The 26868-nt window shown below is 34.3% G+C and overlaps 1 protein-coding gene and 3 non-coding genes across 4 annotated transcripts; all 4 read left to right on the plus strand.

The window, feature by feature from the left end:
* Nucleotides 1-3664: 3664 nt before the first annotated feature.
* LOC120086403 (double-strand break repair protein MRE11) lies at nucleotides 3665-12326 on the plus strand. Its single transcript, XM_039043031.1, has 23 exons — nucleotides 3665-3815; nucleotides 4329-4372; nucleotides 4952-5087; nucleotides 5488-5645; nucleotides 5948-6038; nucleotides 6453-6572; nucleotides 6645-6713; nucleotides 6785-6876; nucleotides 7034-7136; nucleotides 7240-7347; nucleotides 7439-7501; nucleotides 7579-7650; nucleotides 7784-7861; nucleotides 8124-8186; nucleotides 8273-8333; nucleotides 8562-8644; nucleotides 9041-9154; nucleotides 9373-9450; nucleotides 9731-9802; nucleotides 9894-10135; nucleotides 10740-10845; nucleotides 11011-11211; nucleotides 11915-12326. Exons 2-23 carry the CDS (start codon nucleotides 4356-4358, stop codon nucleotides 11945-11947), a joined length of 2160 nt encoding a protein of 719 aa, XP_038898959.1. The 5' UTR covers nucleotides 3665-3815; nucleotides 4329-4355; the 3' UTR covers nucleotides 11948-12326.
* Nucleotides 12327-14656: 2330 nt separating this feature from the next.
* On the plus strand, nucleotides 14657-14730 carry TRNAF-GAA. Its single transcript has one exon. It is a non-coding gene; the product is annotated as a tRNA-Phe (tRNA).
* A 1218-nt stretch (nucleotides 14731-15948) lies between these two features.
* Nucleotides 15949-16023, plus strand: TRNAF-GAA. The gene has a single exon. It is a non-coding gene; the product is annotated as a tRNA-Phe (tRNA).
* Nucleotides 16024-17129: 1106 nt separating this feature from the next.
* TRNAF-GAA lies at nucleotides 17130-17202 on the plus strand. The gene has a single exon. It is a non-coding gene; the product is annotated as a tRNA-Phe (tRNA).
* Nucleotides 17203-26868: the final 9666 nt, after the last annotated feature.

Raw genomic sequence — 26868 nt, forward strand, 5'->3', positions numbered from 1 at the left:
CCACTAAAGACCAACAGTTGCATTCTTCGCACTACAGATATATTTCTGTGTCCATTGGATATAACCAATCAACAATGCGATGACCCTTTCACAAATTGCTCGTAAGTACAACTAGGCCAAACTACCATTGTGCCCCTATAGTTACATCTAACTCCTTAAGTACCACTGATTCCTCTAATAAACAATAAGTCATAGTTCTTCTGTGACTGAGTCCTCTCTGGACAAGACAGAGTGTGGCCACTATGTTCAAGACCTAGAATCAGCCCTTAAGAGAGCAATTTATCTACTTACCTCTGCATCGGGGAAGAAGTGAATTACGTCTTGTGTAGCTGAGTTTCCAGGTCCCCAATCAGACAAATCTGCAAAATGGTAGGCTTGTTGGGTTGGCAATCTGGCCACTCTCACCTATACAAATCAAATGATCGCTTTCATGAGCAGGAGTTCACAACTCACTCAGGATTCAGGTCATATCACCTATGGTTATCCTAGTGAAATGTAAGTTTCTATTATCAACGATGTTATATAAAGAGACTAAACATTTCATGGTTCGGTCTTATACAAACTCTTTGTATATGATACACTTGCTCACATGTCTCCACATGAATGATCAGGATCAGATCATTTGTAGTACTTTACAACATTTGTAACACCTACAAAGCAAGTTGTATCCGTAGTGTCACAAGGATAAGGTACCTAACCTTATCGATCTACTACAAATTATTTAGGTTATTATTTAAACAAAATCCACTTATATGTCTCTACATACTTGTTTAAATTTACATAAATAACCTCGGATCTTAGTTTATTTGGGATTTGTCTGATTGGAGAGTTGGGAACATAGCTACACAAGATGGAATTCACTCTTTCCCTAATGTCGGGGTAAGTAGATAAATTTCTTCCTTAATGACTGATTATGGGGCTGAAATGATAAGGCGCCACACCCTCGCTTGGCCCAAGAGGGGTTTGGTCATAGTTGGACTTTGACTTATTGTTCATTAGAGGGATCAATGGTAATTAAGAAGTTAAATGTAACTACAGGAGCAAAACGGTAATTTTGGCCCACCTATACTTACGACCAATTTGTGAAGGGTCATTGCATTGTTGGCTGGTTATATCCAATGGACATTGAAATATATATGTAGTGCGAAGAGTGTAGCTGTCGGTCTTTAGTGGAGCGACCGACAGTTAATGGATGTTGAGTAATTTAATTAAAGGATTTTAATTAATTATTCAAGTACCATTGGAACTCCAATCTACAGGTTCATAAGGTACACTCTATAGCTCAATTGGGATTATTTAGAATTAATTTTAGATTAATTTAAATGGTTCAAATTAATCGAGGTCATTAATTATATATTATATAATTAATTTAAATTAATTATATGTGATATAATGAATATAAGGTATTTAATACATTATATAAAGTTTTTTATGAGAGAAAATAAATATTTGAATACGATTTAAATACTAATTATATGGATTAGATTTATATAATTAAATTTAATATAAATTTGATTTATATTAAATATCATAAATGATTGAGAGAATTCAAACTATAAGTTATATTGTATTTGATACAATATAAAAACTATAGATTATGTATTATATTTTAATATAACATATAGTTTAATATATACTATATGATAAGTTGGTTATCATATATATATACATATATATATATAATTTTTATTTAATTAAATGGTGTTAAATTTAATTTAGGAGGGAGTTATAATTCCCTCCCCCTATTTTTGTTGATCATCAATCGTGTTAGTGGGGAGTTTTTGTTTTTTTACGTCTTTTCTTCATCTTCTTCACAGAAGATCACAGAAGGTTTGTGTGTGAAGAAAAATCTCTCCCAACATATTTTCTCCATAAAATTCTCCTCTCATAAAATTATTCCTCCCTCTCCCAAAACTAACAGAGCCCACAACTCATGTTATTCTCACCCTACCCTAAGGAGAATACAAAAGATTACCTCTTGGTGGTGTCCAAATTGGGTTGTTTTTGCTGTAGTTTTTTGGTGTTCGTTTTTTAAGATTTCGTGGCCAATACGAGAGGACTTCGTGAAGATCTCGTCTTCAAGGGTAAGTGCAAATACAAATCCTAATCTCTCCCTTCTATTTATCTTTCAAGCGGGCTGTAAATTTTTTTAGAATGCATAATCTAATTCTCTGTAATTTTAATTCGCCATGAAATTTGAAATTGGAACCGATCCCACTTTCGCATCAAACCTCACAGTCCTTCAAGGTAAAACAATGATAAGTAATTTTGAAAGAATTTGAAATGTTCAAATAAATTAAGAGAATTTATGTTAATTGTATATGATACAATTAGTATAATGTATATAGATACATTATAATATATAGTGAATTTTGAATGAGATTCAAATTTAAACTATATAACATGAGAATATTACTATTTGAATGAGATTTCAAATATTAAATTAATATGAATTGGATTCACATTAAGATTATTAAAAAAAAAAAAATTAATGTGAATGGGATTTATATTAACCTAAAGGTTATAAATACATTATTTGATTTAATTTAATTTAAACTTAAATAAATAAGAATAACTCCCCTGCAACTGTGGTAATTCCCCTCACTTAAATTATTTGCATAGTCTCGGCAATTGGATCTCTCTTTTTTTATGTGAAAAATAGAAAAGAAAATCACTCTCTCTAGAATTCTCCCTCAAGATTACATAGAAAAGTTCTCTATTGTTTAATTGATTTTTTGTATTTTAATACTTAGAAATTAAATTGAGCGATCATACGCTTATGCACGGGATTCAATTATATTAAATACAATCTCAAAGTATAGGAGTATTAAAATGATTTTTCAGTTTATTATAATCAAAGTAATAGAAGTAGTAATAGAAGTAGCCATGTTTTTTTAACTGTCCTTCTCCAATTAGAAATACAAAATAGCTAAATATTGTTTCAACAATATACTAGTTTATTATTATGTGTGAAGCACATGGTATAAATTTTAAACGTATGGTATCTTTTTAGAAATTGATATATCATTTTATTATCTATTGATATTTAGATTGTACCATTCATTTTATGATTATCATAATTATAAAAAAATAATCAAATATTTACAAATATAACAATTTTTTATTGTCTATCTGCGATAGACCATAATAAATTACTAAAATAAGATCGACATCAAAAATGTAAATCTTGAAATTAGATCAAATTGAAACAAAACTAACATTTCAAGAGTAAAATTATAACATTTGAAACATAGAGACTAAAGTAAAATTAGACTCAAAATTTAAATAGTAAAATGGTAACATTTTGAAACCTATCAACCAAATAGAAATTAAACAAAAAAATCTTCTTAAATCACCAATTGATTCAAAAGTTTAAGTTAATAGAGGAAGACAAATTTAATATGATATCATCTAATGAGACAAAAAAATGTATTTTCCTCTGAAATAAATCTATTAATTTTTAAAAATTTCAAATCTGTTAGATATCTATTAAATATAAAAGTGAATGTTGATGGTTTTGAAAATGCCTAGAAATAAATTGTCTGAAAATCGGATGTTTAAAAATAAAAAATAATGTGTGGCCATCAAAATTTTAAAGGTTCAAATGAACTAGACAAATTTCAAAATGGAATGAAATTATTAAAATATTGCTAATAAGTCCAACATCTTATTACAATTCAAAACCCTCCCCAAACTCCGGCGGTTGCTTCAAATATTCCCCGCCACGCTTCAGCGCCTTGACCTTATTCGTCTGCATTTCCAGGTCTGAAGTCTCTCTGTTAGCTCTGTAGCTCGCCTAATCGCCATAACCATAGGTACAAAAACTTTGTTTCGCTTGATTCTGTATTCCATTTTGCTGTTTTTGCTTCAGTGAAAATGCGGGTTCAATAAGAATTCTCTGTTTATTACACGAAATTAATCACAAACCCCTTGTGGAGACTCGGTTTTATCTTCATTTTCTCCATCTCACACTTACGGATTCATTCTCTGTTGATTAGCTTATTCGCAGCTTGTGTAAAGTGCTTGCCCTTTTCTGTATCAACTTCGAATGTCTGCGCTTAAAACCTTGTTTAGGGTTTAAGATGATATATGAGCTGTAACTAGGCTTATGAAATTGGAAATTTTAGTCGAATATATTTTATATTGTTCATAGTATTGATTTTAACTTTGTGGTAGTTCATTACTTTGTTTTGGGAATGATGGGAGATATTGAAGAAATGGACGGTTAACTTTTTTATCAGAAAGCTGGAAGTGCTTATGATCAGATTCTTGTAACTTGATATGTAGGATTCAGGCTAACACCGTTCAAATGTTTTGTTATAATGTAGGTTCAAGGAAGTTCAAAGCTTATTTGGATGGGGGATTTATCTCGGTAATCGGTCATCTTTTATGCTTATTTTGAGGAATTTTTCTCTTCTCGTTTCAAAATGTTGGAGTGCTTCTAAAAATCAAATTTGTGCGTTAGGCCAAGAATTTTGTAGTTCACTGCAGAGTTTGGAATCATTTTGGAAAGTTTGGATTGAGAGAACTAGACGTACTTCTGTATATGCTTCTAGGGGAGAGGAGAACATTGTTGACGTGGTGCTGTTACTAGCTTCCGGTTTTGTGCACTTTGTAAACATGTATTTTTTGAAATTCAATGCAGAGAGCACTCATTTGTTATTCGATCAATATTGGCCTTCATAGACTTAAGTTCAATGGAAAGACCAGTCAATCTTCCTCTCCACTTGTTATTTAATGCTTTGGAAGGCTTCTTGACTTTGGTTGGAACTTAGACATGAACTTTCAACTTCCTACTCAGATTTGTATGTTTATCAAGAGAATTTTATGAGCATGCTTAGAACATCTATAATTATGAAGCATCAATGCAAGCAGACAATTTTTTTTTTTTATTGTACTATTTCCAAAAACTTTCATAATTATACATGAATCAAGAATGATAAATTATCAGGGACGAGATGAAAAATACACTTCGAATACTTGTCGCAACAGATTGCCATCTGGGCTATTTGGAGAAGGATGAAATACGGCGACATGATTCATTCAAGGCTTTTGAAGAGATATGCTCAATTGCAGAACAAAAGCAGGTGGATTATTATTCCAGTGTATCATTTTCCCTTAGATGCTTGTTCACTCTGCCTGTATATTTATTTTGGTCTCATTGTTTACCCCGATTGTCCTTAGTAAAAGAACCTTTTGAGGTATGCACTGAGGAATTAATTCAAATAATTTGCTTCTATTTTCTGGGTAGAAGCAGAAAGTAACTGCATTTATAATTGTTCCCTCCAATCAAGTCCATGGAAACTATTGCAATATTAATTCTTGAGTTCTCTTTGTTTATTTTATGGTTTTAATCTTTCAGCTCTAATTAAAAGAGAGGTCACCGAAATAACATCTCGTTTATTGTTACTTCAAATCATATGCTGGATTTATTGATTCTTTAGACTTGTCAAATGCTACTCCTAACTGGCAATTATTCCCATTCAGGTGGATTTCTTACTTCTTGGCGGTGACCTTTTCCATGAGAACAAGCCATCACGATCAACATTAGTGAAGGCAATTGAGATCCTGCGTCGTCATTGCCTTAATGATAAACCAGTGCAATTCCAAGTTGTTAGCGACCAAACCATCAATTTTCCAAACACGTAATTTCTTATGGTGGCATTCAAAATGCTTCTTCATGCAAAATTTTACCCTCTTATTCTTCATGCTCTTCTATTTCAACAGTTTTTCCCAATGACTCAAAATATCCCCAGGTCATGCTTTTCATATCAACCTTAGAATTTTGCACTTGGAGTTGCTTTCCTTAATTCTCATTTCCTCTCACTGTGACTCTAATTTTGTATTTCTATCTTGCTTTGAATCTTCAGCACTGGTTTCATATAGTCGAGATGTAAGTTTCCATATGTTTTCCTTGTTTTTCTGATTACATTCTTCTCTTGAACAGATTTGGTCACGTCAACTACGAAGATCCTCATTTTAATGTTGGCTTGCCAGTTTTCAGTATTCATGGGAACCATGATGATCCTGCTGGAGTGGTATGAATATAGTAGACAGATGTCTTTAATTATGATAATTCTGCACGGACAACACTTCAACCACACCAGCACGTGTTGTCTTTACCTGGTTTTGGTTAACAGGGTCTAACAAGTAATCTACTCTACTTAGCTCTTAGTTTTGCTGGACAAAGATTTTTCTAGTTCATGTCTTTACAAAATATACAACCCTAAATTTAAAGAGAGGAAAATAGCCAAATAAGGTAATACACAAATGGTATCAAGAGGGAAAGAGAGGAACAACACAAAGGAAGAAAACTACGGAGAAGGAAAAATCCTTATATATAAAAAGAGGCAAACTTTCCTATTTTCATAGTTCTTCTGTGTGCTCTTTTGGCGATTCTTTTGTTCGTGGTTTACCTATCTTCATTTCATCCATCTGTTCTTGGTGGATAGGACAACCTTTCTGCTGTTGATATTCTCTCTGCATGCAATCTTGTGAACTACTTCGGGAAAATGGTTCTTGGTGGTTCTGGTGTTGGTCAGATCACCCTCTGCCCCATTCTTATCAAAAAGGTTTGTTGGTGGGTAGTTTCAATGAAATCAAGGCAGTATACTTAATAATCTGATTGTGCTATAAGTTTTCAGGGTTCAACATCCGTGGCTCTGTATGGTCTTGGAAATATTAGAGATGAAAGGCTGAACAGGATGTTCCAGGTATTTTTTTGTTGAAATCCGCCTTTGACTTCCTGGGTATTTATGATGCTCACATTTATTTCACCTCCCAGACACCACATGCTGTTCAGTGGATGCGGCCTGAAGCCCAGGAAGGCTGCCAAGTGACAGACTGGTTCAACATTCTGGTACTTCATCAAAACAGGTTACATAGTTTATGCCTAATGCTACATTTGAGGAAGTTTAGTTTTCTGAATTTAACAATATCTTCTATAGATTTCATATGTGATGGACTATCCTTAATGCGCTGCTAGTTTAGTGGAGATCTAATTAATCGGATGGAAAATTATTTTGGCCTGCAGAGTAAAGTCAAATCCTAAGAATGCAATAAATGAGCATTTTTTACCTCGCTTCCTGGACTTCATTGTTTGGGGACATGAACACGAATGTTTGGTTGACCCTTTGGTAGCATCACGCTCTTTCTCTCTCTCTCTCTCCAAAAGAAGATACACAATTGGACAATCATCCGGGTGGTTCATAAAATTGAATGCCTACTATTTCTTTCCAGGAAGTTCCTGGGATGGGTTTCCACATCACACAACCAGGTTCCTCAGTCGCAACATCACTGATTGATGGTGAATCAAAGCCAAAACATGTCCTTTTGTTGGAAATTAAGGTTGTCTGTCAAAATGTTTTTTCATGTATGCATGGACGCTGCAATATATTTAGACCTTCGTTTTCTTAATCATGGATCATCATGTACTTAGGGTAATCAATATCGACCAACCAAGATACCTTTGACAACTGTAAGGCCATTTGAGTACACAGAGGTAATTGTTAGATGTGGTTTTTATTCGATATTCATCGATGCTAACCTAATGATTGATTAATCAATTTTCTGATGCAGATTGTATTGAAGGATGAGCCTGACATCGACTCTAATGATCAGAACTCAATTATTGAACACTTGGACAAAGTGGTACATAAAATTTGTCCAAATAGTTTTGAAATATTTTCATCCTTTTCCCATTTTGGTTTGTTGGTGCTAGTAAGTTTATGTTATAGTGCTGTAACCAGGGTGTGTGAATTACATAGTTCACAATGTTCATCAGGTTCAAAATTTGATTGAGAAATCCAGCAAAAGGGTTGTAAACAGATCAGAGCTCAAGCTTCCATTAGTCCGCATAAAGGTAACCTTGTATTCTATGCTGCAGCTCTTGAAATTTCTTTTGATGTCATATCGTTCTTGCATTTCCCTAGCTTAAGTCAAAAGGTTAACTGCATCTTTTTGCGCCATTTAGAACATAACTCAACATCTTGATCACTTTTCTGTATTTTTATCAGTTTTCTCTCTTTGGTTCTCCCAAAATCTGGTTGATTCAATGTCGACTGTTTATTCAGAATAACGAAATCCTGTTTTGTATGGATCATGAACTCTTTTACATTTGGCAGGTGGATTACTCTGGGTTTATGACAATAAATCCCCAAAGATTTGGTCAGAAATATGTTGGGAAGGTAGTTTGGTTTACGGGAATCCTGGATCAGGAAGCTGTATTCATTTTTCTATATTGTGCAGAGTAATTGAACATATTTATTTCCAGGTAGCAAATCCTCAAGACATCCTTATATTCTCAAAAGCTTCAAGGAAAGGTCGCAATGAAGGTAATTAATTGCTAGCCTTTTGACCTTTGGGATTGGGTGGGAGGTCGGGGGAGGGTAGTGTTTGTTGGTATTGGAGATTTCTTAGTGTCATATCTCAATTGCTAAGTGATTAACTGTTTTTTATTTCTTTATTATATAGAATTGACGTAACCGAAGTCCCAACTACTTGTTGCTTCATAGTTTTATGTATTCTTTAACTTCTTTCCTTCCTTCCTTTCTTTTCCATAGTGAAAATTGATGATTCAGAAAGGCTTCGTCCAGAAGAACTGAATCAACAAAACATAGAGGCTTTAGTTGCAGAAAATAATCTGGTACAAACAATCATTTTTCATTCCTCTCTTTACCATTACATCAATTATATCAACTTTATGGAACTGCTTCTATCTGGGTTACTGTGTAATATATCTCATAATTACTAGTAATCATAATTTACCGAGAGTAACTTTTCACATGAATTAGACCATAAATAGGGTCACAAGATGCGTCATTGACAATATTATTGGGTTATTTTATCCTATGAATGAAGTTTTTGTTGTTTCTAGTTTTATTACTATGATTTTTTTTGTTTCTTTTTCCCTAGAATTTAAAAGTTGGGCATTCAAAATGATAAAGATGATGCACTTGCAAATGATATTATGTTTCTTAAGAGATTATCTATCAGTATTTTAATCTCTTTTGTTGTGGCTTTGGCCTATTCGATCATTCAGAAAATGGAGATCCTTCCTGTCAATGATTTGGATGTTGCACTGCACAATTTTGTAAATAAAGATGACAAAATGGCATTTTATTCCTGCGTTCAATACAATCTAGAAGAAACACGAGTAAGTAGTTCTATTTATCCTCCATTGTTGCTACTCACTACCAAGTATGAATCCTCTTGCTTTAATATATTCAATATATGTCAAGTTTGAAAGTTTTTGTTTATGATAATAACTTGCAAAAGGATTGAAAATCCTTTCTTGAGTAAATTCTACTGCATAGATTTCGATTTTCCTTCATATATTCAATGCTAATAGTTCTTAAATTTCTCTTGTCATAGAGTAAAATTGCTCAAGACGCAGATTCTTTGAAGTTTGAAGAAGAAGATTTAATTCTTAAAGTTGGGGAATGCTTGGAGGAAAGTCCCTACCCGCCCCCTCTCTCTCTCTCTCTCTCTCACACACACACACACGCAATCAGTCACCCACACATACACAGAAAGATAAATAATTAGAAATTAGATGGAAGCAATTATAAATGGAACAATTGCAGATTGTCGGGGATGGTAATCATATTAATGAGGGGATACTCATTTAGATCTATTGTTTGTATGATCCACTTTTAAATTTTTTAAACTAAACAAAACTGAAAGGATGGTATGTTTGTGTGTTACTGATAAAGGGATATATTTTCTACAGGACCGAGTCAAGGAGAGGAACAACCGTTCTAAGAATGATACAGCATTCACATCATCTATTCAGTCATCAAAAGTAGTTAGACTTTATTCTACTCTTACATCTCATAAGTTCTGCCATTTCTCTTATCTATTTTAATTTTGTTGATTATTATGTGCAATATCAGGATTTCGGTAGTAGAAGTTCCACGGCAGTTGGGTCTGCTGTTTCTTTCAGTGATGATGAGGATACAGTAAAAGCATCTGGGTCAAAATCCACTAGAGGTCGGAAAGTACCATCTAAGGCAGCTGATGACACTTCAATTAAAACTTCCACACGAGGAAGAGGAAGGGGTAGAGGGAGGGGATCCAGTAGTAGCCTGAAGCAGACAACTCTTGATGCAGCTCTTGGATTTCGCCAATCACAGAGGTTTTTCTTGATACAATTTAAAGTAAATATTGTTTAGTAAAGAATGCCTGTAGAAATTCCTAAAACTACGATTGGCTGTTAGACACAGTATTTTTTTTCTACAAAAGCCTGCCGAGTCAGAAATTTGAAACAAAAGGAAAAATTAATAATCACTTGTGAGGTTTTGCTTGTGTCTCCCGCAGTTGTACTCTCCCCAACCATGATGAAAAACAGAATGCTATTCGGCAACTAAGATGTTAGTTGCAGGTTGCAATTGATACATATGCAGCCACATTATTCTCTTCTGCAAAAAAAGCGTTCTTCCATTTGGACTTCCACTTGCACTATGTCTTTACTTTCTGTACGTTTTAGTCTTGAGAGTCTGTAAACGTGAATGCTACTAGTCAGAAGAGACCAGAAATAGTATCAGAATCCAATAATCCCTATCTACAGTTCCAATATTATACAGACACTTAAGAATAAAGGTTCTCTTACACTACAGAAGAATAGATAACCTTGCAGTTAAAAGGATGCTGCTGTTTGTCCATATGCTGATTAAATATAAAGAGTGTCCTTCGTGTCATACTTAAATCATATTACGTAATGTTGTAACTAAACAATGCAGATCTGCAACTGCTGCTGTTCGAAGCATAGTCAACACAGATGCTATGAATTCTGCTTCTAGCGGAGAACCAAGGGAAAATGAAGTTGAAGAAATTAACGACAGTTCGGTAGGGTACCTTTATCAATTAGCTTGGGTTTGATTCAGCTGCAGAACCACTGAACTTTTCGTATTTAAATTTTTAGCTGATTTTGCCTGCAAAAATTTTCCCCAAATTATATCGACTACCATGCTTATTTGATCTATCTGTTGAACCATGTTCGTTTTCTATTAGGAAAATGATGAAAGTCCTCTCAGCAAAGGAAGAAAGCGCGCTGCTCCAAGGGGCAGAGGGAGAGGAACCACTCAGTCTAAACGGGGAAGGAAATCAAACACCTCTTCAGTTCAGAGAACGTACATGGGTAGAGATGACGGCGATGGTGACAGCGAAGATGAAGAAAACGCTAGAAAGCTATTAAATAAGTCGCAGCCTCGGGTTAGTATTTTCATCCATTTTCGAAATAGTTAAGGTTAAAATACTATTTTGGTCCTCATACTTTAAAGTTTGTTCAGATTTAGTCTTTGTACTTCTTGTTGTCTAATTTTCGTCCATGTAATTTTTATAAATCTTAACTTTAGTCCCTTAAAGTTAATTTTATCGAAATTGATTAAATAATAATAATAATTTTCATGCAAGTAAGTACAATATATGAATATGTTTTCAAATTTTTTAATAAAAGTGCTAATACATAACAAGAGAGTTTTTTTTTTTTTTTTTTTAAATCAACAGTAAATCTATACTGGGGACTAAATTTAAGTTTTATTGAAAGTATAAGAACTAAAATTCAACAAACTTCAAAGTACGGGACCAAAATAGTATTTTAACAAATTGTTAAATATTCATTCTCGACTTGCATTTCAGTTGTGTGCAAAAGAGTAATGCTTCATATCCTTTGCTTGCAAGTGGTTCGAACGTGTCTTGTATGGTTTCTCATTTTTGGGATATCTACAATGTATTACATTTACCATTGTCTTTGTTTCAAACTTTGATAAACCACTTGCATCAGTTATTTAATATCCTATAAGTTCTTAAAAAAAATAAAATTATCACAAAATTACCATAGCTATAGTTATTAGAGAGAGTGAGACTGAGAGACCCTCCTCATACAGTTACCCTGGATCTACCTTTCAATTTTCAGGTGACAAGAAATTATGGTGCATTGAGAAGGTAAGGTAGCTACCTTTTCTATGAATGTAACCTCATAGATTCACTGCTCGCTACGGCACAAAGCGACCTCAGCCTCGACTTGAGTTGGAGAACATCCTGTCCTGTCAACTCATCCACTGTACAAATCCAAATCCGAGATTGTGAAATTCATGGCGTGTTAAATCGTGGATACTTCTGTCTATTGACCAGAAAAGATGGATGTTTTGTAGGTGTTAGCCGGTAAGCAGAGTGTGTATGATCTAATTTGAGGGCAGCTTTTATTCTATCATTTTCTGGACTGACCCTTTTTCTTTTTTCTTTTTTCTTTTTTTCTTTTTGTCACATTACTGAGCCTAGCTAAGTATTTAACCGTTCCAGTTCTTAGAGCATTATTTTAAAGAAAATTATTTCAAATAGTAAAACTCTTGAAAATATTTACAAGATATAGCAAAATTTTAGAACTATCAATGATAGATATGCTAATAGACTCTGATAGTTCTATATTTAAAAACGACCCTTATTTTAATTATAATTTTCTTTTACTGAAAGCATCTTTAAGTTAATTTAGTTGGAAGTTAATTTTATTGTTCAATGTAATATAGATATATATACTCAAACGGTGTAACAAATAATATCTTTGGTAATTATGTATATTTTTACCATCAACTATGTATGTATGCTTTTAATTCGTCAATTTCCTTTTAAAAAATGAAACAAAGGGAAGAAAACGAAAGCAGAAGCTTATTATCTACCCATATTGGAGATGAAAGTTGTATCGAATAATGATTGCTTCATCTGTCCGACTGTCCCCAAGAAAAAAAAAAAAAGAAAAAATAGGATAGCGAGATAAATAAAACAATTAATATAGTTAAAGCCAAAAGTAAGCTTGGCTCAATGATAATAGTTTAATCTTGATATCCTCATCTTGTTGTTGTACTAAAAAATAATAATAATAATAATTAATAGGGTCATTGGCCTCCTTCTTCAAGTTTGAGAGCTCATTTTTTATCATTAAAAGTTCAAGAATATAATTGCAATTATCAATGGGGTGGATTTTGCAATTTGCTTTATGATAAATAAATTAATTCTAGATATCTATCACCAATTGCGGGGATAGCTTGGGAGAGCGTCAGACCGTAGATCTAAAGGTCAATCCATATTCACGGTAATTTTTAATAATTTATTTTTAAAATGATGATAGTCAAAATAAAACAAATAAATAGTTTTGATAAACACTTGCGGCGATAGCTTAGTTGGGAGAGCGTCAGACTGAAGATCTGTTCAATCCATATTCATTGCAATTTTTAAAAATTTATTTTTAAAATGATGAGAGTCAAAATAAAACATATAAATAGTTTTGACAAATTGAAGATCACATTTACTTTTATTTTATTTTTAAAATGTTAGTGTTCAATCCATGTTCACTACAATTTTTAATAATTTATTTTTAAAATGATGATAGTCAAAATAAAACATATAAATAGTTTTGACAACACTTTGCAAGAAGATTTTAGGGAGTGAACGGGATAGCAAAACCGCTTAAACCGAACGATTTGCAAAACTGAAGCGAACCAAACAAATTTATAAGCAAAACCGAAAAATCGGTTCGATGCGGTTTGTTGGAATGTTAAAACCGAATTTAAACGGTTTGGTTCGGTTACAGTTTTGAAAACCGGTTTCTAAACCGAATTGAACCGTTTAAATATAAATATATATATAATAATATTAATAAAAAGTTAAAAAAACGAACGTTTCTTTATTCTTCGCCCGACCCTTCGTCTCCGTCTCGTTTCTTTCTTCCAACTGTTCTGCTTTGTTTCTTTCTTGTTCTTTAGGTTTGTGGCCGCCACAGCCCGCAGCCGCTCTTCACTTTCGGTTCGAGTCCGTCAACCCGTAGCCACGCAGCCCGTAGCCGCTCTTTGTCTTCGTCTTCGACTCTTCACTCTTCATTTCAGCTTCAGTTTTGAGTTCGAGTCTTCGAGTTCCAATCATTTATAGTCTTCGTCTTTGAGTTCGAGTCCCAGTATTCGACTTCGTCTTCGAGATTGAAATTGAGGTTCGTTCGTCTTCCCTCAGTCCTTAGCCGATTCCATTTGTTCGTCTTTATCTCTTCGTCCTTTTATCCGCCGATTCATCTCTTCGTTCCCCTCAGTCTACACTCATCAGTTCTCCATCTCCCTTGACAGCCCTCATTTCACGAAACCGATTCACGAACCAAACCGAATGGAACCGATTCGGTTCGGCTCGATTCAAATCGCACAAATGGTGCGGTTCGATTCTATATATAAATAATATCGATTTTGGTTTGATTTGTCCTCTAAATCGAACTGAATCGATTTCACCCCTAGTGGGGATTAACTCAATTGGAAAAGCGTCAGACAGAAGATCTGAAGGTCATTGTGTTCGATACACATTCAACATTCACCGCATTTAATTTGGTTTTATTTTTAAAATGTTAATGTTCAATCCTATGCAATTTTTATAATTTATTTTTTAATAATGATAGTCAAAATAAAACATATAAATAGTCTTGACAATTACTTATAGGGATAGCTCAGTTGGGAAAACATCAAACTAAAGATCTAAAGGTCACGTGTTTGATCCATATGCATTTATTTTGATTTTATTTTTAAAATGTTAGTGTTCAATCCATGTTCACTGCAATTTTTAATAATTTATTTTTAAAATGATGATAGTCAAAAATATACAAATAAATAGTTTTGATAAAACACTTGCGGGGATAGCTCAGTTTGGGAGAGCGTCAGACTGAAGATCTGAAGGTCACGTGTTCGATCCACGTTTATCGCAATTTGATTTTATTTTTAAAATGTTAGTGTAAAACATATAAATAGTTTTGACAACCACTTGGTGGATAGCAAAACCGCTTAAACCGAACCGATTTGCAAAACTGAAGCGAACCGAACAAATTATAAAGCAAAACCGAAAAATCGGTTCGATGCGGTTTGTTGGAATGTTAAAACCGAATTTAAACGGTTGGTTCGGTTCCAAGTTTGAAAACCGGTTTCTAAACCGAACTGAACCGTTTAAATATAAATATATATATATAATATTAATAAAAAGTTAAAAAACGAGCGTTTCCTTTATTTCGCCCGGCCCTTTGTCTCCGTCTCGTTTCTTTCTTCCAACTGTTCTTGCTTTCGTTTCTTTCTTTGTTCTTTAGGGTTTTGTGGCCGCCACAGCCCGCAGCCGCTCTTCACTCTTCGGTTCGAGTCCGTCAACCCGTAGCCGCTCTTTGTCTTCGTCTTCGACTTTCACTCTTCATTTCAGCTTCAGTTTGAGTTCGAGTCTTCGAGTTCCAAATCATTTATAGTCTTCGTCTTTGAGTTCGAGTCCCAGTATTCGACTTCATCTTCGAGATTGAAATTAGGTTTCGTCTTCCCTCAGTCCTTAGCCGATTTCCATTTGTTCGTCTTTATCTCTTCGTTTCCCTCAGTCTGCACTCATCAGTTCTCCATCTCCCTTGACAGCCCCTCATTTCACGAAATCGATTCACGAACCAAACCGAATGGAACCGATTCGGTTCGGCTCGATTCAAATACAAAAATGGTGCGGTTCGATTCTATATATAAATAATATCGATTTGGTTTGATTGACCTCCAAATCAAACCGAATCGATTTCACCCCTAGTGGGGATAGCTCAATTGGAAAAGCGTCAGACAGAAGATTGAAGGTCATGTGTTCGATCCACATTCAACATTCACCGCATTTAATTTGGTTTTATTTTTAAAATGTTAATGTTCAATCCACTACAATTTTTAATAATTTATTTTTAAAATAATGATAGTCAAAATAAAACATATAAATAGTCTTGACAATTACTTATAGGGATAGCTCAGTTGGGAGAACATCAGACTAAAGATCTAAAGGTCACGTGTTTGATCCATATGCATTTATTTTGATTTATTTAAAATGTTAGTGTTCAATCCATGTTCACTGCAATTTAATAATTTATTTTTAAAATGATGATAGTCAAAATAATACAAATATAATAGTTTTGTAAACACTTGTGGGATAGCTCAGTTGGGAGAGCGTCAGACTGAAGATCTGAAGGTCACGTTGTTCGATCCACGTTCATCGCATTATTTGACAACCACTTGCAGAGATTAGGGGTGTGGACAGCAAAACTGTTTAAACCAAAACCGATTTGCAAAAATGAAGCGAACCGAACCAATTTATAAAAATGAATCGAAAAAATCGGTTCTGTGTTCTCTGTTCAAGTTTGAAAAACCAGTTCTAAACCGAACCGAACCGTTTATATATATTTATATAATATATATATATATTAATATTAATAAAAATGTTATAAAATGAGCGTTTCCTAAGTTAAAAAATGAGCGTTTCCTTTATTCTTCGCCCGGCCCTTCCTCTTCGTCTCGTTTCTTTCTTCCAGTTGTTCCGCTTTCGTTTCTTTCTTTGTTCTTTAGGGTTTGTGGTCGCCGCAGCCGCTCTTTGTCTTCGACTTCGACTCTTCACTCTTCATTTCAGCTTTAGTTCGAGTCTTCGTCTTCGAGATCGAAATCGAGGTTTCATCTTACCTCAGTCCTTAGCCGATTCCATCTATTCATCTTTATCTCTTCGTCCTTTTTATCTCCGATTCCATCTCTTCGTCTTTAGCTGATTCCATCTCTTCGTCTTCCCTCAGTCTGCACTCATCAGTTCTCCCTCGACAGCCTCTCATTTTACAAAACCGATTCACGAACCAAACCGAATGGAACCGATTCGGTTCGGCTCGATTCAAATCGCACAAATGGTGCGGTTCGATTCTATATATAAATAATATCGATTTGGTTCGATTTGACCTCCAAATCGAACTGGATCGATTTCACCCCTAGTGGGGATAGCTCAATTGGAAAAGCGTTAGACAGAAGATCTGAAGGTCATGTGTTCGATCCACATTCAACATTCGTTGCATTCAATTTGGTTTTATTTTTAAAATGTTAATGTTCAATCCACTGCAATTTTTAATAATTTATTTTCAAAATGATGATAGTCAAAATAAAACAGATAAACAATTTTGACAAATTGAAGATCTGAAGGTCACGTGTTCGATCCACGTTTACCGCATTTATTTTGATTTTATTTTTAAAATGTTAGTATTCTGTCCATGTTCACTGCAATTTTTAATAATTTATTTTTAAAATGATGATAGTCAAAATAAAACAAATAAATAGTTTTGATAAACACTTGCGGGGATAGCTCAGTTGGGAAAGCGTCAGACTGAAGATCTGAAGGTCACGTGTTTGATCCACGTTCACCGCATTTATTTTGATTTTATTTTTAAAATGTTAGTATTCAATCCATGTTCACTGCAATTTTTAAAAATTTATTTAGCAATTAGGGGTGGACAACAAAATTGCTTAAACCAAATTGATTTGCAAAACTACATATAAATAGTTTTGACAACCACTTGCAGAGATTAGGCGTGGACAACAAAACTGCTTAAACCGAACCGATTTGCAAAACTGAAGCGAACCGAACCAATTTATAAGCAAAACCAAAAAAATCGGTTCGATGTGTTTTGTTGGAATGTTAAAACTGAATTTAAACGGTTCGGTTCGATTCGGTTCCAATTTTGAAAACCAGTTTCTAAACCGAACCGAACCGTTTAAATATAAATATATATATATATATATAATATTAATAAAAAGTTAAAAAACGAGCGTTTCCTTTATTCTTCGCCCGGCCCTTTATCTCCGTCTCATTTCTTTCTTCCAGCTGTTCCGCTTTCGTTTCTTTCTTTGTTCTTTAGGGTTTGTGGCCGTCGCAGCCCACAGCCGCTCTTCACTCTTCAGTTCGAGTCTGTCAGCCCGCAGCCACTGCAGCCCCTAGCCGCTCTTTGTCTTCGTCTTCGAATTTTCACTCTTATTTCAACTTCAGTTTGAGTTCGAGTCCGAGTCTTCGTCTTCGAGTTCCAAATCATTTATAGTCTTCGTCTTTGAGTTCGAGTCCCCGTCTTTGTCTTTGTCTTTGAGATTGAAATTGAGGTTTCAACTTTCGTCAGTCCTTAGCCGATTCCATCTGTTCGTCTTTATCTCTCCGATTCCATCTCTTCCTCTTCAGCCGATTCCATCTCTTCGTTTTCCCTCAGTCTGCACTCATCAGTTCTCCATCTCCTCTACAACCCCTCATTTCACGAAACCGATTCACGAACCAAACCGAATGGAACCGATTCGGTTCGGCTCGATTCAAATCGCACAAATGGTGCGGTTCGATTCTATATATAGATAATATCGGTTCGGTTCAATTTGACTTCCTTATCGAACTGAATCGATTTCACCCCTAGCAGGGATAGCTCAATTGGAAGAGCGTCACACAAAAGATCTGAAGGTCATGTGTTTGATCCACATTCACAGCATTTAAGCTGATTTTATTTTAAAAATGTTAATGTTCAACCCATTTCAATTTTTAATAATTTATTTTTAAAATAATGATAGTCAAAATAAAACATATAAATAGTCTTGACAATCATATGCGGGGATAGCTCAGTTGGGAGTACATCAGACTAAAGATCTAAAGGTTCAAAACTACAGGGATAGCTCGTCAAACTGAGTATCTGAAAGTCATGTGTTCGGACACCGTTTACTGCATTTTTTAATAATTTATTTTTAAAATGATGATAGTCAAAATAAAACATATAAATAGTTTTGACAACCACTTACAAAGATTAAGGGTGGATAGAAAAACCGCTTAAACCGAATCGAACCGAACCGATTTATAAGCAAAACCGAAAAAGTTGGTTCGATGCTATTCGTTGGAATGTTAAAACTTCCGTTTAGTTCCAAGTTTGAAAACCGGTTTCTAAACCAAATTGTACCGTTTAAATATAAATATATATATATAATATTNGCCCCTCATTTCACGAAACCGATTCACGAACCAAACCGAATGGAACCGATTCGGTTCGGCTCGATTCAAATCGCACAAATGGTGCGGTTCGATTCCTGTCTCTTATACACATCTAGATGTGTATAAGAGACAGCCTTTCTTGTTCGCCCGGCCCTTCGTCTCCGTCTCCTTTCTTTTTTCCAACTGTTCCGCTTTCGTTTTTTCTTTGTTCTTTAAGGTTTGTAGCTGCTGCAGCCCACAGCCACTCTTCACTTTTCAATTCGAGTCCGTCAGCCCAGACGCCATAGCCCATAGCCGCTTTTCGTCTTCGTCTTCAACTCTTCACTCTTAATTTCAACTTTAGTTTGAGTTTGAGTTCGAGTCTGAGTCTTTGAGTTCCAAATCATTTATAGTCTTCATCTTTGAGTTCGAGTCCCAGTCTTCGTCTTAGTCTTCGAGTTCGAAATCGAGGTTTCGTCTTTCCTCAGTCCTTAGCCGATTCCATCTGTTCGTCCTCTTTATCTTCGATTCCATCTCTTCGTCTTACCTCAGTCTGCACTCATCAGTTCTCCATCTCCCTCAGCCCCTCATTTCACGAAACCGATCCACGAACCAAACCGATTGGAACCGATTCGATTCGATTCAATTCAAACCGCACAAATGGTGCAGTTTGGTTCTATATATAAATAATATCGGTTCGGTTCGATTTGACCTCTAAACCGATTCCACCCTTAGCGGGATAGCTCAATTGGGAGAGCGTCAGACTGAAGATCTAAAGGTCACGTGTTTGATACACATTCACCGCATTTATTTTGGTTTTATTTTTAAAATGTTAGTGATCAATCCACTGCAATTTTTAATAATTTATTTTTAAAATGATGATAGTCAATATAAAACAAATAAATAGTTTTAATAAACACTTGTGGGGATAGTTCAGTTAGAAGAGCGTCAGACTAAAGTTTTGAAGGTCATGTGTTCGATCCACGTTCACTCACTGCATTTATTTAGTGTTCACTGCAATCGATTTATAAGCAATATCAAATTTAAACGGTTCGGTTCCATACGAGTGTTTCCTTTCTTTTTCGCCCGGCCTTTCGTCTCCGTCTCATTTTTTTCTTCCAATTGTTCCACTTTCGTTTCTTTCTTTGTTCTTTAGGGTTTGTGGCCGCCACAGCCCGCAGCCGCTCTTCACTCTTCAGTTCGAGTCTGAGTCTTCGTCTTCGAGTTCCAAATCATTTATAGTCTTCGTCTTTGAGTTCAAGTCCCAGTCTTCATCTTCGAGTTCGAAATCGAGGTTTCGTCTTCCCTCAGTCCGTAGCCGATTCCATCTATTCATTTTTATCTCTTCGTCCTCTTTATCTCCGATTCCATCTCTTCGTCTTTAGCCTATTCCATCTCTTCGTCTTCCCTCAGTCTACACTCATTAATTCTCCATCTCCCTCGACAGCCCCTCATTTCACAAAACAAATTGATGAACCAAACCGAATGGAACCAATTAGGCTCTATTCGATTCAAATCGTACAAACGGTGCGGTTCGGTTCTATATATAAATAATATCGGTTCGGTTCAATTTGACCCCAAACCGAACCGAACCGATTCCACTCCTCGTGAGGATAGCTCAATTGGGAGAGCGTCAGGCTAAAGATCTGAAGGTCACATGTTTGATCCACATTCACCACATTTAGTTTGATTTTATTTTTAAAATGTTAGTATTCAATCCACTGCAATTTTTAATAATTTATTTTTAAAATGATGATAGTCATAATAAAACATATAAATAGTCTTGACAATCACTTGTAGGGATAACTCAGTTGGGAGAGCGTCAGACTGAACATCTGAAGGTCACGTGTTGATCCACATTCATCACATCATATTGTCTATATATTTTACCTTTGACTCGATCCTTAATCCGTTTAGTTAATTGTTTCTTCTATTTTTCTAAAAGTCCGTTGCTAGTATGGCGGCAAACCATCTCAATTGATGAGCCTTTGATCAATAATTCCATACACTTACTAGCTTATTTGTATGTTGATCTTATTCATGCCACCAAAATCTAATAAACCGATATTTCAAACCATTACAAAAAAATATTTGTTTGGGAGAGCGTCAGACTGAAGATTTGAAGGTCACGTGTTTGATCCACGTTCATCACATTTATTTTTATTTATTTTAAAAATGTTAGTGTTCCATCCATGTTCAATGCAATTTTTAATAATTTATTTTTAAAATGATGATTGTCAAAATAAAACATAAAAATAGTTTTGATAATCACTTGCAGAGATAACTCAGTTGAGAGAGTGTTAGACTAAAGATCTGAAGATCACGTGTTCGTTCCACGTTCATCGCATCATTTTGCCTATATATTTTACCTTTTACTCTGTCCTTAATCCATTTAGTTAATTGTTTCTTCCATTTTTTTAAATGTCCTTCGCTAGTATGATGGTAGACCATCTCAATTGATAAGCCTTTGGTCAATAATTCCATACACTTACTAGCTCAAATCACTAAATCTATGTTTTGTCTCATTCGTATGTTCATCTTATTCATGCCACCCAAACCTATAATAAACCATTCTTTCAAACCATTTATTACAAAAAATCTTTGGGTATCAATTCGAATGGAGCATTGAAAATCGAAAAGAGAAGTCGTTCCTGTTCATATGCTCATCTTTGCTTTGATCCATGTTCAGGAAGTTGACTTCCTCTACGACGGTTGAAAGAGTCTCTAAGATAATAGAGAGCGATTCTGAGACTATTAACTTTTAAAGGGAACTTCCTTTTCTTGAGATATGATGGGTGGTTCTCTTTGTTTTTTTTTTTTTGTGATTTTTAGCTAAGTTATATAACATATCAACATTGTCATTCATCTGAAAACTCTATCTAGGCTTAACTTTAGGAAATGGTTGGCTTAATGTAGTTGTTCTTTCTAGACCAATTACAGCTAATATTTGGTGCCATTTTCAACTCAGACACCTTCATATTTGGCTAAAGAATTTCCAGGTGATTATTGAAAGGACACTACCAAACCCTCTGTCGATCTAGAAGCATTTGCCAAGACGAGCTCTCGAGGTATATCCTAATTTACATTCAAACTTTGTCCACATTTCTCTTGTTGGCATTTTCACGAGTTATTTAGATTGGGGGTTATTTTGGAAGTTAATTGGGGAAAAGGGATGCTTTCCAACTTATTTAGGGAAAAAAGGAGTTTTTTTGTCCCTATCCGAGCGTGTCCCTTGAAGAGACGCATTCGAGAATATTTTATTATTTTTTTCCTCCCATACGCCACATTAAAAAAAAAATTAAACTGGTCAGAATGCGTCTGTTAAACACGATCGTTTAGTAAATTACTATGTGATCGTTTATTAAATTATACACGATCGCTTAGTAATTTATACACGATCACTTAGTATCTTAAACATGATCGCTTAGTAACTTGTACACGATCACATAGTAATTTGTACACGATCGCTTAGTAATTTGTACACGATCGCTTAGTAATTTATACACGATCGCTTAGTAATTTATACACGATCGCTTAGTAATTTATACACTATCGCTTCGATTTTTCTGTACAACACCAATTATTCTGTACAAATTTACACTATACAATATGTAATTTTAGCACCATTTATATTCTGTACAAAACCAATTGTACTATACAATATGTAATCTTAGCACAAATTTATCTAAACGATCGCTTAGTTATTTATTTTCTTAATTAAATGTACAACACCAATTGTGTTCTACAAATTTAGCATAAATTTATCTAAACGAAAATTAAACGTCGCATAACAGTTAGCTAAACGATCGCTTAGTATTATCTAAACAATCGCATAACAAAACCTAAGTGATCGCTTAGTATTAGCCAAATGATCGCTTTATAAATTAGTACACGATCGTGTAGTTGATATCTAAACGATCGCGTAATAGTTAGCTAAACGATCGCTTAGTACTATCTAAACGATCGCTTAGTATTATCTAAACGATCGTTTAATAAAAAACTATAGTGGATAGCTAAACAATCGCTTAATATTCTCTACACGATCGCTTAATAAAAACTATAGTGGATAGTAAATGATCGCTTTGTATTCTCTCCGATTGCTTAGTAATATCTAAATGCTCGCTTAGTGAAATTTTCCAAAAAAAATAATAAAATAAAACAATATTTTTGCTATTATTTTTTTTCATTCTTTTAACAACCCGAAACCCACTCTTTCATTACTTATGTCAGTTAATAATATTTCATTTGTTTAACTGTAAATCATTCTTACCTAAAATCAACTATCTCACTAATCTCGTTTTTATTTTGATAGTAATATTACTAGTTTTTTAACAGTATAAACTAATGTTATTTTGAGATTAAGAAATTCTATGATTGATTTGATATACTCAATATTAGTTTTTAATTTCAAATTATTATTTTTTTTGTTTAAAGTTGTTAGAAACTTATGCAAAAAATAGATATTAACTTTCGACTATTGTAAATAATAGTCATGGTTAGATGTATTGGAGACTGCAAGTGCATTTTCGTAATTGAATTTCATTAATAAATTCAATCATATGTACGATATTCTTTATTCACGACTAGAAGAAGATCCTCTATTATGTCTAGATCGATTATGTTGAGTGGCATAGTGTCCACGATCACCACGCCCTCTTACACTTGGTGGTTGACTTTCCTCTGGAAAGTGTATACCCTCACTACATTGTCGATATGTAACATACTGGTCATGGATATTTAGATGGACATGTGAAGTTTGTCCTTCTTCCATGCTTAGTGTACTGTGGGTTCTTGGAAAAAAATCAAATGTTGAGGGAGAGGACGTCATGGAAATGTACTGATTGAGTAGCATTATTGGATATTCATTCCGAACATTAGGTTGAATAGGAACATCCTCATATCTTGTTGGATCACCTTGTTCTTCCATTGGAACGTCACCATCACTCAATATATCGAGTGAGTCTACGCAAGGCTCTTTGAACAGATATTGGCAAATTTGGAAGCTCGCCTGAAAAGGAATTGAATAACAAGTTAATGACTTTAAAATTTATTTTGGTGGCAATGAAGAAATAAATTCAAACAATCATAGTAAATAATAAACTCATACCAACAAGTGATACGATGCTTCTGCTTTAGTTATGTACCGCCTGCTCACAGTGGAATACCATTCAATATATCCAGGCTCGGTACCTACACTGTTGTTAATTGAAGGTCCATTAACAACTAAACTGTGTCGATTTTCCCATATTGTAATTTGAGGAGCCAGATATGCAATCCAGTCTAGCTCATGCTTGCCCTTTAGGTCATGTGAATAAAGTCGGGCATCCGTATTGCAAGGTTGAGGAATTTGTTGCAACATCCCAAATTGACGCATCACACGATCTAGGTGATGCCATTCCACAATGAATAAGCATATGAGTGGATATTTGGATGTCCATATCTCATTGCCATCGAGAAAGTATGGCAGCAATAATTGGATCCGATGATTATATGGCTCCCAAATAATCTGCATGCATATGTGTCAAAAAAATGAATTAAAGAGAAGATTGAAACATTATGAATATATAAAATATTACCTGGTTAGGCATATGTGTATCGAGTATGTGCCTATACTATACTAGAACATACGTAGGTGCTCTAATTACAGAATAGTTGTCATTCCATCTACAACAATCAAAAGTTAAATTTTAGCTATTAGTATTTTCATAATGAAAACAACAATAATGAGGTAAATATGCTTACCTTACTACAAGTGGTCTATCGCCTAAGTTCTTCTCGTATCTATGGAGTCGTCAAGGCGCTAGAAGAGGAAATCGATCCCATGCCCAAATTTGTAGCAATAAAAGTGGGCCTACAATGTCTTTTCCATCTATAACTGCACCCTTGCATAGTTTCCTATATAACCCTACAAGACATCCAACACCCCAATTGTAAGTCCCAGCAATATCAAAATCCACCAAGAGAGGAAGATACATCAGGTGCACTCTGCTGTTGGATTTGTCAGGAAATACCAATCCTCCAATCAACGTGAGAATTTATACCCGAGCATATCATTGCAGGTCCTCTTCATCTGTGTGGTCTGGTAGATGGGCGAAGTTTTTAAATTGATCAGCTAACCATGGCAGGCTTAGACGACCTCCCTTAAGAACGGCGTCATTCGTGGTTACGCCTGAAAGAAGGGCACAAAGTTGTTCCTAGTCATAATTTAGATACCCGATCAATGGTCTTCCATTAATCGGGAGTCCAAATTGGATGGCTACATCTTGAAGTGTAATTATACACTCTCCATGCAACATGTGGAAAGAGTGTGTCTCCTGGCGCTATCATTCCACTAATGCCGTTATCAGATGCCAGTCTAATTGTATAAATTTTATACAAGAGACTCCGTAGAATCCGGCAACTCGTAGATAGTTCAATATACTAGGGCCTGGGTTCTCATGCCAGCGAATAACAGCCTCTCTTTACTGAAAAAGCATTGCATCAATATGCTCGTCTTCCCAAACAGCCTCAGATCTATGGTTGCATTGTAAGTACAAAATTGAGTCGTTGTATGGCCCTGTGGTAACATCTCCATCCATCTGATCCCATAAAAACAATATTAAAAATCAATGTGATTACAATCAACAAATATAATGTCAGTTAATAAAGAATACACCCTTCATTGTATAAATACAATCAATAAATACAATGATAATTAATAAAGAATACACCCTTCATTGAATAAATACAATCAATTAAATATAATGACAATTAATAAAGAATAAATAAGTAAAAGAAGTTACAATCAATTAAATACAATGAGAATTGAAAATAAATAACTAAGTCGCATCACGAGCTCGATTGGGACAATTCTGTCTATTATGCCTTTCTTGTCTATAAATTGTGCACAGTGTCTTGTAGCGTTCCCTTCAATCCATCTTGTTTTGCATGCGAGAAGTACACAGTCTGCCAACCTTCCTAACTCGTGATTCATCTAGATAAATAGTTGGGAAGTTAGGATCAAGCCAACATTTTTTATAGGGATGGGCTCGAACTGAGGTTAATAACATGTCAGATAAGTGGGAATTTTGTAATAGTCTTCAATATAGTAAAAGTAGTCTACCCCAATGGTCTTACACACAGCCATAGCGTGAGAATAGGGGATTCCAAAACTCTGCCACTTATTGCATGTGCATGTTTTGCCATTAACTTTACTCGGTGTGTGTTTCCACCCTTTAGTGTTATTGGGTTGATTGAGATGGTGACTTCATACAACACTGTTCGATGGTCAAATATGTTGACGGAATGTTTGGTTGCACGTTGTTCCCAACGACTTATTTTCTTTACCGCATACCTATGACAAATATGACAATTTTACTTAGAATACCTCGATAGTCAGTATAAAAACGTGGGTAACTAAGACGTGAATAATTTGCCTCATGAAACACTCTCCGATTCAAGAGCAGTCTCTAGTTCTACACAACGAGTAGTGAAATAAGCAATAGTTTGATGGTCAAATTTCTGTTAGATTATTTTTACTAAAAGTATGAACAAAAATTATTTTTACTATGTAATATTTTTTTTATTAATGACTTTTTTATGTGTTTAAACATAAATAATTGAACGTTTTAGTTTAAATCCAATACCGCTATTAACTTTAAATTCTTTCTTTAATTCGTTTTAGTTTTTTTTTTCTTTTCTCCACAAAATAAAGTAATATCACTATTCTTTTCTCCACATATTCTTAATTTTACATTAAAAACTACTAATAAATTTTAAAATTTTGGCAAAATGAAAAANAAGTAATATCACTATTCTTTTCTCCACATATTCTTAATTTTACATTAAAAACTACTAATAAATTTTAAAATTTTGGCAAAATGAAAAAATATTTAAATATAAATTTTACATTTAAAAAGATTTATTTTTTTCCATCAAAAACATATTTAAATACCTATTTTTAGAATTCGTTAAAATTTTCTTTCAACTTACGGTTTATTATATTTAACCAAATAAGACATACTCATTTTGATAGCTAAATATCAACCAAATACCAACCAGAAAAGTATATCAACTTATTAAATATATCAACATACTTATAGTTTCTTTAATTTGCTTTAG

The sequence above is a fragment of the Benincasa hispida genome, chromosome 9 (assembly GCF_009727055.1).
Source record: "Benincasa hispida cultivar B227 chromosome 9, ASM972705v1, whole genome shotgun sequence".
Lineage (NCBI taxonomy): Eukaryota > Viridiplantae > Streptophyta > Magnoliopsida > Cucurbitales > Cucurbitaceae > Benincasa > Benincasa hispida.

Excerpts from the sequence above, each read along its gene's own strand:
- LOC120086403 (XM_039043031.1), top strand. Across the intron at positions 6,039-6,452 it reads ATGATGATCCTGCTGGAGTG|GACAACCTTTCTGCTGTTGA; the intron begins GTATGAATATAG and ends CTTGGTGGATAG. Across the intron at positions 7,651-7,783 it reads TTGAACACTTGGACAAAGTG|GTTCAAAATTTGATTGAGAA; the intron begins GTACATAAAATT and ends AATGTTCATCAG.